The following is a 13,398-nucleotide window of genomic DNA, read 5'->3' on the forward strand; positions in this document are numbered from 1 at the left end:
TGTAGAAGGGAGTGCACTTTTGTATTGACCTCATACTCCTTTCCTCGAAGATACCATCCATGTCTCCCACAAAGGAGGTTTGGGTGTCCTCACTAAAGACTTGCTTGTGAATTATTTTTTAGAACAATTTTATATTTTCTAAAACAAAAAACATAAAAAGAACGTTTGACAACTAAAAATTATTTTATGTTTTTTTATTTTTAAAATAGAAAACAAACAGATAACATCTTTTAGTTGTTTTCAATTATTTTCTTATGATTGTTTTAAGAAATATTATACATACATATAGAATAATTAAAAATAAAACACTAAATATAAAAATTATTTTTAAAAATATTAAAAGCATACTGAAAACATTTTAGGTTTCTAAATAAACTTTTATTCTACAAAAATTAGAAAACAGTTTTCAAAAACCATTTTAAAAACTATTTTTTAGAATTATTTTTTACAACAATTATCAAACACCCCTAATATTTTTGCATACTTGGTCCAACTCAAAATAAATCAAACCCATTGAAGATATGTTTACAACTTTCCTACTTTTATACTATTTGGATGGTTTACTAAACGAAGTACAATGGAAAGAGTTCACTTGGAGAACAAAGGAGCCAGATTTTGAAGCATTAATTTTACCACATCTACATATATATATATATATATATATATATATATATCATCTAACAATGGAAGAAAGCAAAGCTGCCATGCCTAAGAGCAAGGGCATGGTGTTGAACTTCCTACTCCATTTAAGCTCTACCCTTCTGACTTACTTTTCTTTAGATAAATGAGATCAAACCAGAAACCTCCTTATCTCCATCTACCTCAAAGGTCATCATCAGAATGGTCTGGTGGGTTGTTTATCAGAAAGAGGTGGTCAAGCATTGCTTCACATTCCTTCATAAGTTTGTAGAGCAGGTCAGTAGAGAAGAATGGCTGCTGCATAACCTTAGGCATGAAATGTATGTAATGGTGAGCCACCCTATGCTGCCTCTGCTTCTCTACTATCTTCTTGTAGTGCTTCTTCACTATCTTCATGAATCCTGTTTATAATGTAATATGCTAGATGTGATTGTATTTGTCTGTTTGGATGTTACATAAAAATTAAATCTATGAAACAACTCAACTCCATACACACTTATACTGACCCGCTCCCCCATGTAGAAATTGTCCATTTTGAATCAAACAGGCCCTTACAATTTTAAAAATATATATAGTGTCAAGGAACTCACTACATATATAGTATCGAAACCTTTTTCCCCTATCCAAATATCATAATCACTCCTTCCGCACGGGGCAGGGCATGCCTTATAGGATCCACTCCCTTATTCCCATATATGTTCATGTTGGGCTCAATGAATCCTCATGGTTTTAAAATACGTTTACATGTTTGAAGAACATATTACATATATAGTTTTAAAAACTTCTTTTCCTACTCGATGTGGGATATCACATCACTAATATAGTCAAATAAAGCTAGCTCAAAAATTGTGAAAATTCCTTCCAAAATTAGTGTACTTTTTTTGGCTAATTTTAACTTCTAATATTGCTGCAAATTAATAGAGAAAAAATGCACCTGTAAAGTTAGTAAGAGAGTAATGCAACAGTAAAACCATCTCTCCATGAAAGTCCAAAATATGCCTCTGCACTTCTAATATATCTCCATCAACATCCAGATTTGCCACCATTTCTTGTAGCTCCTGCACTTGCAATAATAAAACAAACCAGTCTCATTTCACAGAAAAATTATCTTAAAAGATGAAGAGCCATAGGCAGAATATAAAAAAATACCTTTAGTTTGATGATATAATCTTCTTCCTTATCAACAAAGAAGGTATTCACCTTCTCAATTTCACCTTCAAACAATCGGATAAAACCCTTGTCCTCCCTCATCATATGCACATACCTTCCTCCAACACCTAAGCCATCAAAAGTGGTAAACCTTGGCCTTTTGTTAGACCCATCGGTTTCCCTCAACTCAAGATCAATCTGATTTAGCAGCTTCTTCAATTGCTTGTAAGATATAAACTCACTTCTCCATTCAGGAATGGTTTCCTCAACCTCCCAGCGAAGCCTCTTTCCGAACTTCATATCTCCTCCTCAGACACCTCACCTAGCAGTGGTGAAGAAGCTGAAGAGAATGAAGGGCTCATATAAACCGCCATCAAGGCAGCATATACTCTAATTTGATTGCAAATATTCTCCTCACAGTAATTTTTTAATGTTGATGAACTAAGTAGAAAGGCATAGTAACCAAGGAGGAAACAGCCTGCATTGTTACAATGGAAACATCAAGCAGGTATAACTATGGGAACAAGTTTTTGGAACCATCTACTCTCTTGTATTTTATTGTGGGGGATGCAACATCAATGACAACATCAATATTGGGTTTATCATCAGTCTAATGACTCCATAAGCTGAAGTCCTTATCAGACAAGGGTTACATGACGAAAAACTAAATAAATAGCCGGATAATACAACAAAATCGCCTCTTCTAGACTAAAAAAACATGCATGTAAAACAAGGTGACCAAAAGAGAGCACATCTACACAGAACTGGCCAGATCTTTGATCCAGTGTCAATGGGGTCAAACCGATGATTGCAATGTAGGCCAGAAAACAGCATAAAACTTGGGATATTTCAATTTGATGCACTGGGAACAAAAAAAGATTATTATCACCATAAAATACCAGCATGATTCCCAGCATATCCCATCCCAATCTCCTAGAACAAGACAATCAAATCAGACAGACATAGTTTCTATGGTCTTTACAGCTTCCAGAGGTGCCCCCTAAATTTCAGTATCTTTCACTATGATACAAGAGAGAATAGTAATCAACGGCATTGGTTATACAATGGTGGTCCTTATGAGCTAATTGACTTATAAGATTCTTCTTCTGCCCACTAAACGGAAACGAATCCAGGGCAAGCAAAGATAAGAATTCCTAGCCCATTCATATATAATGATCCCATCTATTTAGTAGAAAATCGTTCTCATGGTAGCTACTCGGATGATGTGAATGAAAGCATTTCCTCCAGAAAAGTGCTTTGCACCTTCGCTTCAGATAGTCACAAATAAACAATGGTCCAAGCGGAGACAAAACTAGAATTTCATATTCTGAGCAGTTTCAGTGAAATTGTTTCTAATAATCTTTAAAAAACCACATACGAAATGTCTACATTCTGTTGGAATTCCAAATCACAAAACAATATGAGTCATTGTATTTCCTCATTAATCAGCACACAGTGGATCACACAAACTTGTCTCCACTCATGAAGACAAATGACAAAAGATCATCCAGAATTCAGGTCTGAAAATAAAATCTAGCTGTCAAGCATGAAAGACAGATGCCTTGCTATGCGCTATTCTTATAGGCCGATGATGGGCAGATGCTTCAAGTTCAGAACTCAGTTGGAGGTTTCAACCTTGTCAGTCTCCTGATTCTGTCTTTGTCAGCATTCTCCAGCATTCCCTTCAGAAAATAAAGGCAAGAAATGGATCAAGAAAATACTCAGCACCATAATGCAATATAAAAGGCAGCCAAAAGGCATAGCTGCCTAAAGTGTTGAGAGGGGTAAAAAGTAAGACATTATGAAAGAATACCATTATGACACTGGATAATTAAACCAGAGATTTCACAAAGTTACCCTTGTTTTAAGGATGACAAATGCCATAGGCTTTTACTAACTGATACGAGATTGGTGGAACATTATTTTGAAAGATGTAGGAATCACCATTGAATTCCATGGGAATTTGCAGATTCCTCAGTGGTTTCCATCGTGGAATTGGGATTGAGTAGTGAGAGCATTCCAGAGCTAAGTTAATATGTTTATTTGTTTATTTCTTTGCTGAACAGAGTTATGTGTGATTCTTATAGTACTGATAGTAGAGAGACAAAAGCCTTTATAGGTTGCAAAAAATTTGATGCATCCCCTCACCTTCCAAACAATTTCGTCCAGACATAAGCATATCTTTCCGTACTTATCAAGGAAGAGGCGCTCAGTTGGAGGCTTCCCACAGACATCTTTCACAGATGAGATTATAACAAAGATCACTTCTGCCACTTCAAAGAAATCAACCAGAAAAAGGTAATTAAAAAATCAGCAATGGGATCAAGAATCTTAAAAGGTCAACAACTCTGCTATAAATGAAAGTGCCATTCTTTAGCTAATGATATAACACCGCATTACAATGGGAAAGGTAGTACAATATTTCTCTAGAAGTCAGAGGATTACTTTAGTAATCCATCTGTTTCCCTCCCCAATGAAACAGTTGCATTGCTCTTCCATGCTTTGATGCACATGGGAGAATGACAAGCTGTAAGGAGCAAAAGGCTGTTGAGGAGCTCAACCAATTCAACAGGGAGAGGTGAAGTTGTCACTTTGAAAGTCAGATAGCTTCTGCCTATCCTTGCTTAAATTCATGGTGTAGCTAAAAGAACCCAAATGAATATACTTACAAGCAAGTTCATCATACTCATCCTTGCCCACAACATAGATGCTGACATCTCCGAGCACCGTGTAAACGATATACACTGATCTGATACAGGGAACATCGGATTAATCCAAGTACAAATTAGTGACTAAGAGTACGTTTGGTACTGATTCTACAAGGTGTTTTTGGCCTTTCTAACACTAGGAAATTTTTATTTTTAAAGTATTAGAAAGACTGAAAATACTTCTTAAAATCACTGTCAAATGCATTCTAAATTTATCTTTTTTGATAAGTAAGCAAGACGGAAAATATATTAATTAAAAGGCTTATACACCAAGGTACACAGGTTGTATAAAAGGAAAACAAAAAGCCTAGCCCAAACAAGGGAAAATACAAAAAACCACTCCCTCCCTTGATTAGACCCCAACCAACCTACAAACTCGAACAGTGACTTAATATAACACTTAAGTCAACTATCATTGTCTAAATTTTGCTTATCAAAAAAAAAAAAACTATCATTGCCTAAATTTTGAATTTGCAAGGTGGAGGTTATATTTTTCAAAGTGCACAAGGTGGTTCAGCAGATTGGTTCATCCAACTAACTGGATATTTCAGAGTTCTAGTTTGTACAAATTGTTATGCACCATGGTCTAAGATATCTATAAAAGCAGTGGATCGAGCTCCTCCAGTTACCAATCTCCCTGCTCCATATGAAGACATAGCTGAGCAGTTCCAGTTGTTCTGATCATTGGTGAAGTAACAACTACCCTACAGGACTTGAATCATGATGAACTGGAGATGCCTAAAGAATGATCAAGCAGTTCCAATTCTTCTGATTGTTGATGAAATGACATAAATACCCTTCATGCCTACAGAACATGATAATAACAAAAAGAAAGAACAGGGAGAGAGTTTGGGGATCTTATCACAGAATTCTGATGAAGTAGGGACTGACTACATGTAGCTGATAACAGCCCCAAAATTTGGGGTGGATAAATCTAAATAACAAACCGATGGAAAATTTTGGATGAGTGAAACAAAATTGAACAATTGGGATATTCTTAAAATATTGGATATTTATGATTGTTAGAATGATGAAACTACAGAAAATTCATTCATTCATCCAAGCAGTGAACTGACACCAGATTAGTGAAGATTTATGAGCACATTTTCACCACTCACATGCAGGGGCGGAGCCAGGCTATGCCCGGGGGGGGGGGGGGGGGGGGGGAGGGGGTGTGGTGTGGTTAAATGCCCCCCCTCAAATTTTTGAAAGAAAAATACTGCTAATTAATGGGTTTTGATCCAGGCCCAAGATTATGCAAAGTAAACATGGTTACCACTAGGCTATAAGAGCATTTTGGTCTCGTTCTGCCCCCTCCCCCTGAGGAACTAAAGTTCATATGTTCCCCCCCTTGGCTCTTTCTCTGGCTCTGCCACTGCTCACATGAATGAAAAATCCCAGAATTTCACCAAATGCCTAAACATATTCAAGGAGACATTCCTCCAGTTCTGATTCTAGTAATAAAATAGCAAGGATACAAGACAGTGCATCGTGAGGGCAGAAGTTTGCTATGTGAAACGGAGTTAACAATGAAATGATGATTGAAAACAGAAATGAGATGATCTATCCTAGTATGAATATTTAATATTGGTCACAAGAATACATCTGATGTAGATGTGCCACCTATTCACTCATGCATCCAAATTCAAGGAGTTGGGGTTTTAGGCTTCTTGAGTTGAATAAGTGGGACATCTACAAGAAATATATTCAAATGGAAAGAGGGGCATCACATGGTTGACCGGTAAAAAAAACACACACACACATCTGAAAGTTTAGAATGCACTAGCAACACCCGTACTTGTGGCAAGCAACAAGAAGCTCCTCATTTTTTACGCCTTTAAGATTGTCCGCTCCCAATTTAACCAAGAAAGATCTCCAATGCAGCCGTTCTTCTGCTGGGACTCCACTAAATCTGCAATACAGCATAAACCTTAAATCAGTAATTCAACAATCTTACCATACATGATCAAATTCAGCAGTCATTTCTGAAGCAAAGCTATTCATTCATTCATCATATCTGAAACCAAACTAAAATTTATGTTTGGTAAATCCAAAAACATTTCCTTCTTTTATAACAACATATAACATTTGAACCATCTAAATAATTCAATCCAACTTAACAAAGCCGCCTCCTTACCATTTAAGGTCGATTGAACAAACAAAAACCACATGACTCCTTCCTAATGCAGTTTCAACAACCGTAGTCTACCTCAAACAAAATCACACCATGGAAATCAACTTTGATGGGATACAATATTCAACAAAATAGCTTTAGTAATTTTAGTATTTCATAGTTTTAGTTGGAGTATGTTTTATATTTTAGTAGAATAGAGTCTTGGTAGTATTTGTTTTTTTATATGAAATCTGATCTGAATAGAGCTAAATATCATTAAGTGTTTCAACTGTTTGTTTTTAATAGTGTTTGAATATTGTAAAGTATAAAGTTGTTTGTTTTTGTTAATGCCTTAGACTCTTAATATTGTTAAGTGTTCAATCTATTTATTTGTACATGTTAAACACATTTATAAAATTAATTACTATATTTCTTCTTATTTTAATTTGAAAACTGATAATTTGAAAAATAAAATTATAATTTAACAAATTTCTAAATATCCCAAAATATCATTAGTTTATCACTATAATCAAATTTTATAATGATTTAGTATGTGATTAGTTAGCAAATTAGTAATTGCATAATAATTACGATTTTTAATTATGCTTGGTTGCTAAAAAAAATATTACAAATTTTCTAAGTTATCATTCGTTTTGATGTGGTGTATCTTCAAATTTATGGATTTGTGATTGAAATATGTGTTCCATTATTAAGATTAATTCATAAATTTTTGGATTTTTAATTTGAAAAAAAAATATCAAATCCTAACTTTTTATTTTTCCAAATTAATTGGAATTGTTGATTCTAGTGGATATTTAAATAAGGGTGAAGTATATTTTGGAGTTCTAATTAAATGAATTTCAGTGGAATTTATGATAGTTTGTTTTGTTTTTTCACATGATAAGAAAATGAAAATTTAAATTTAGTAGTAATTTCATTTCTAATCCAAAAGTTATTACTTCAACATTGTTTATATTTGTTTTTAAATAAGGAATTTACAAAAATTCATGTAATTTAATTTCATTGAGAAGTAGATGAATTATGAGGCAAAAAGAGTGGTGCGTGAGAGTGAATTTTGATTTTAGTTTTGGAATTTTGTGAATTTATTTTAAATCAGATTCTTTTTTTTTTTTAATCCAAATTAAGTGATTTTTATTTTATTAGTTTTGCTATTGAGTAATGATCAAGAGAAAATTTTAGGTCTAAATTTTCTTGAGAAACAAAAGAAATTTGGATAAAAACAAAACTTATTTCAATCATATTCAGTTTTTTCTGAATAACTTTACTAATTTGTAGTAAATTCATTTCTCATCTAATTACATAAATTGAGTTAGTTGAATTTATTTTTAAGACAAGCGTTATCAAAATTTTTAAAAATAAATTTTATTTATTTTGAGAAATTGGATTTGAGTATTAACAAAGTTAAAGGTTGAAAAGAGAAATGAGAACAAGAGACTTTTCCATTAAGATAAAAATTAAAAATTTTACCTTTTTCATCAAGACAAAATTGTCTTAAAAAAAGTAAAAAGTTAAAAAAACAAACTCCTCTAAAAATGACTTAAGTCTTAGAGCAAGTTGTTTTAAGACTTAAGTAAAAAAAAACAACCACCCCTTAGTCTTATTAGGAAAAGGAGTTTCATGAGTCTATAAAAAACCTATGTAGTCTTACATTTGTTAATGAATATAATTTACTGAGAATTTAGTAATTATATAGCGTCTTAAAGGTGTGATTGCCAATAATCCTTTTTTTTCTTTTCTTTCCCTTTGTTTTGTCCTCTTTGATCTCTCATCCCACCATAAAACAAAGAAATAATTGCTATAGTACCGGAAAGTTTTACAGTGCTGCATCAATTTGGTATCAAAGCCTACTCACAGCATTATAACTTGATGAGGTTAATGTTTCCTTCCATGAACTTAGGTATCATTTGCTTTCATTGCCAAAGTAGAGTTTTTCCAAGCTCAGGAGAATGATAAGGAAAGATATTCAGTAAAAAAGCTTTTAGATAAATGTATTATCTCATAGTTTTAGTTGGAGTTTGTTTTTATTTTATTAGAATTAGTGTTAATAGTTTATCTTTTAGTTAAATTTCTATTTATTCTAGTTTATAATTTGATTAGGAAAACAAGTAATATTCCCAAGTCTATGTAAATCTATATAGTCTTTCAAATTCAATGAATAAAATTCATCAAGAATTTAGTAGCAATCAAGTTTCCTAAAGTTGTGATTGCCTTTGTGTGGTTGCTATAGACCTATATTTTTTCTTTTGTTTTCATTTAAGTGTGATTGCTTAGGAAATCCTAGGTATGATTGATTGTTTAGGAATCTTGGTGTGATTGCCAAGGATCTATCTTTTCCTTTCTTTCCTTTCTTTGATCTTTTTGATCACCCATCTCATTATACAACAAAGAAAAGCTTCTCTAGTTGTGGAAATTTTTACGGTCCTATATTCAACTCTCTCATACTTCCATTATTAGGGGTTACCTCAAACTTCTTACAAATGAAATGACAGAATAATATCATGATTAAACTTTGCAGTCTCATTACTCATCCACCTCAAACTTCTCATTCAGTGCCCAACTTGCCCTCATTGACTGAGTTTAGTAATGATAACAAGGAATTATGCATCATAAAGCATGATTAGCCTCATGTCACCTGATGAAATCCTTCCTTCATCTGATAGGCCTGCACTAATCATTCAACAATGAAAATACCAACAACTACTCCAGTTTGTCTATACCACTCCAATTCAATGAGGGTGCTTACTCTAGTCCCTACTATGGATGAATAATTTCAAGATAAAGAAAACGCTCAATGTCCTGCAATCAATCATCATTAATCTCCCACTTGTAATCATAAATTTCAAAGAATTACAATTCCTATAATATCCCATCAACAAACAACATATTCTATGTAATCCCTTGCCAAATATACCCAGTTGAACAAATTGAAATCGGCTATTGAGTGAGGTCAGGAATGCTAAGGATTTTACATCTTTTGGGCCATCTACATGTTTCCCTTGTCTTCTCCTTCTTTTATAGAAGGTCTTTATGTTTGAAATGAATTGGTACTCAGCTATTGACACATTTGAAAGAACTCTAGCAGGTTTTTAGGGGTATGGCTGACCTTGATTTCTAGCCTTATTTGAGAAGCAAACAAAATGAATTGAGATGCACTGAGGGGTGAGCATATTGCACACAGGATTCATAACAGGAAAAGGAAAGGAAGATGAAAAAAAAAAAGCAGTAGAAAAAAGGGAAGAGGAAAAATGAAAAGAAAAGAAAGACAAATGCACTTCAGCAACACAATAAAAATTTACTTAAGAAATACAAGAAAAGAAAAGGTGCAGCTTATGTACACATGATATATACCAGCAACAACCAAAAGAAAAGCAAGAAAAAAAAATCCAAATATATCATGACAGAAAAAAAAGGAAATGGATGGAATACAAACAAATTCAATACCCTCACAACCTATCAGTTAAGTCCAAAAATGCCACTTTAGAAGGAAGACAAGATCCTGACACATTGTTTTTATAACACAGACCCACTGGCCCCACTTCAAAGGACCAAAGAAAACCATGAATACACAATCCTCCACCAAGGACCATGTCCTTGGGTAAGCCCGAACTCACACTTGGGAGCTCTCATTGTTGAGTGGGAGACTTTGCCAGTTCAGCTGAGCTGCAGAGGGCACAACGTGCCAACAAATGTGAAACCAGAAAAGAAGCATTTCCGTAAGAAGTTAAAGGCTAAAAATAAGCAGACAGTTTTTGCTACCTGCCACCAAAAAGTATCCTCTCTACTCCCCAAAGTTGCCAGAACAATATGACAACCGAAGAAAGAATCCAACATTCTCAATTCTCAATCATGATAATTTCTAAGAAACCTAAGATTTCACAATATTGACCAACACCCTCCTCAATGCTCCAATAATCTTCCAATTGTACCCATTATCTTCATCCTGAAACAACTTTTGAAGAGAACATTGCTCCATCAAACATTTGTGCCAAAACTTTACTCTTTGTTCATTTCCAATTCTAAAATAGTAAATTCAGCTAACTCGGTCCAACCACTCCTAAAGTACTTCTAGAGCTCCTTCACACAAGGGTTCTTACCGTCTGTAGACAATAAACCTTCTCTTTTTCGTTAAACTTGCCCACCATTATTCTTCTCCATAAATTCTCTCCCTCACTCACAAACCACCATAGGAAGTTAGCCAAAAAACTTATTGAAGCACTCAATATCTAATACCAAGGGACCTCCTCAAGTAAAGAAACTACTTTCCATCTGACCAAGTGAGTCTTGTTTCCATCCCACCACAAAAAAACCTCTTGTTGAATATTTTTTAATTTATTTCTTACCCAGGCCGAAAATCTTAAATAAACATATAAAATACACCAATAAGCTCAACAGAGTGCCTTATATGAAAAATTAGTGTCAATCTATCCCTCAAAAAATGTTGCTTCTTCAACATTGCAAATTTTTTGATATCATTTCACTACAAACTCCAGCACTGATACCACCTCCAAATGACCCTAGAGGAAGTTCCAAACAGGATGATGCCAACTGGTCCACACCACAGGGAACAGGTGAAACCAGAACATGAATATCCTCCACCAGCCCTGAGGAATCATAATGCTGTTTCCAAATTTTATTTTTTGCCCAAAAACTGCTTATAAAAGCCAACTGGAACTCCTGACATACAACAATTGCGTTCTATCTGCTCCACAAAACAAGACCATATCATCGGCAAGCAACAAATGTGAAATTGTTACTCCCCGTTCATCAAAAAACCAGATCTAGAATCCTTGCATAAGACCTTCCTCCACTAAACTACTCATGAATTTACCCAAAAACAAATAGGGGTCAAACAGGATATCCTCTTACCTTATTTCCAAGTCCTTGATTAACAGTTGGAAAGTTTTAATGAACTTTCCTTCAGACAGATTAGGGTGAAGAACTTGACTGGGGTTACTTGGGACACTATTTCTACTTTCAACTGAGGCAAGGAGTTTGGAGGTCATTGGTGATCATGAAAGGAACTTTATTAGTAAAGTAGTTGTTGCAGTTAGCATAAAAAGGGATGGACTTTGAAAGAAGATATTAAGTGTAGAAATTCAGTGATGACTATATGAGCAGGGTATCAAGGTAGTTAGGTCAAAAAGTGTAATAGAGTTGGTGTCTGAGGTTATCATGCATTTATTGTTAAGACTTCAGAAAAATGAGAGTGTGCCCTATGGGCATGACTGTTGTTGTGATGCTAGGCAATTTGATCCTGTGTTCAAGGACGAGATGCAATGGAATCTCAATTTTTTTAGAGCTCCCAATGGTTGAGAGTTGGAGGTCATGGGCAATTTTATGAATAGGTAAAAAATAAGAGTAAATTTTAAGAATTAAGAATCATTTTTGCAGAATTGAGCATATTATGTTAGTGGATACACTTAAAATTTATAAAACTTCAAGAACAATTTGAAAATATTGCCTTCTTCAAGGTTGTGGGTAATCTTTCTCGGGCTTTATGGATTCTTTGGATTCAGCCTAGGCCTTGGGGTGGATTCTGTATCTTTTTTTTTTTTTTATTACCTAAATATCAAGCAAAAGGAGGAAAAATAAGAAAGAAAAAAAAAATGTTTCGACATAAAATGGAAAATTGAATTCCACCAAAATCATAATCAACCCATCTCAGCTCCAGTGCAAGACCCCTCGTTGAATTATCATAGAACACCCAAAAGGCAAACCAAGATCCAATCCAATACCAAACAATCACAAATCTCCCAACAAAACCAATCAACCATAATCAGAAAAGAGTATTCCAAATCAATATTACCAAACTAAATGTTGAAAATAAAAATAACAATCAAACATAACATTGGTAATGAGATAGATCTGGTATGTATAGGAAACATGAAGAAGATGAGTATTGTTGAATGGAAAAAAGACGATGATGATCAAGAAAAATCAACGGCAAAGATGATCCGGCGTACCGTTCGACTAATATGTTGCCTTCTGAGTTGGCGAATAGAACCGCCAGCAGCATGTTTGCTCTCTCTGGATCTCCCTCCCTCTCTGTCTTCTCTCTCTCTCTCTCCCACTTCGATGCAAGGCTTCCAGAAATTACAAGATGTGATTACCAAAATGCCCTTTAATATGATATATTTATGATTTAATTGAATTATTTATTTAAAATTATGGGCCGACTATATTATAATTATAATCAAGTTAATCAACAATATTATTAAATAAATCAATTTGGATCAAATATTATTATACAAAATTAATCCAATAACAATTCTTCATTAAATGAATTATGCATATAGATACGAATTTGATGTGTATATGATCATATTTAATTTAAATTGTATCGAACTTGGATCGTATTGTAAAATCGTAATAGACTTTTCAACCCTAATTTTATTACACTGTATGTTTGATTGGGAGGTGAATGATATTTTTGGATATTCATAGACGATTTGTTATTCAAATCATATTATATCAATACATTTTCAAAATATATGATTAAATGAATCAATTTAAATGATTGCATTGTAAAATTATAACGTTTTTACACTAAAATAATTTAGTATTTATCAATCTAGGTACAATAGAGCATAAGACCTTTTCAATATATGTTATACGACCATTTATGTGTTGGAAATGGTCATATAACTCATCAACTTGAGCTTTCATATGCACCTATAGACCACCTATACAAGCAACTTCGTGAATGCGTAATGGATCAATGGAGGCCAACATGCCATCAATTGAAGACCCATCAATGGGTTGTGAGGC

At 33.9% G+C, this 13,398-nt stretch overlaps 2 protein-coding genes across 3 annotated transcripts; both read right to left on the reverse strand.

Annotated features, from left to right (window-relative positions):
* Positions 1-522: 522 nt before the first annotated feature.
* Positions 523-2,842, reverse strand: LOC100268133 (SPX domain-containing protein 1). The gene is made up of 3 exons (XM_010656480.3): positions 1,789-2,842; positions 1,574-1,697; positions 523-1,040 (listed from the first exon to the last, which is right to left on the reverse strand). The coding sequence occupies exons 1-3, from the start codon at positions 2,086-2,088 to the stop codon at positions 823-825; spliced, it is 642 nt and encodes a 213-aa protein (XP_010654782.1). The 5' UTR covers positions 2,089-2,842; the 3' UTR covers positions 523-822.
* Positions 2,843-3,123: 281 nt separating this feature from the next.
* Positions 3,124-12,758, reverse strand: LOC100245686 (uncharacterized). 2 transcript variants are annotated; one of them, XM_002268508.4, is made up of 5 exons: positions 12,594-12,758; positions 6,295-6,408; positions 4,458-4,537; positions 3,937-4,061; positions 3,124-3,470 (listed from the first exon to the last, which is right to left on the reverse strand). In XM_002268508.4, the coding sequence occupies exons 1-5, from the start codon at positions 12,644-12,646 to the stop codon at positions 3,399-3,401; spliced, it is 444 nt and encodes a 147-aa protein (XP_002268544.1). In that variant the 5' UTR covers positions 12,647-12,758; the 3' UTR covers positions 3,124-3,398. The 2 variants fall into 2 exon arrangements, with proteins under 2 accessions (XP_002268544.1, XP_059595527.1); XM_059739544.1 differs by having other exon boundaries at positions 3,124-4,061; positions 12,594-12,736.
* Between the last annotated feature and the right edge of the window lie 640 nt (positions 12,759-13,398).

The sequence above is a fragment of the Vitis vinifera genome, chromosome 9 (assembly GCF_030704535.1).
Source record: "Vitis vinifera cultivar Pinot Noir 40024 chromosome 9, ASM3070453v1".
Taxonomy (NCBI): domain Eukaryota; kingdom Viridiplantae; phylum Streptophyta; class Magnoliopsida; order Vitales; family Vitaceae; genus Vitis; species Vitis vinifera.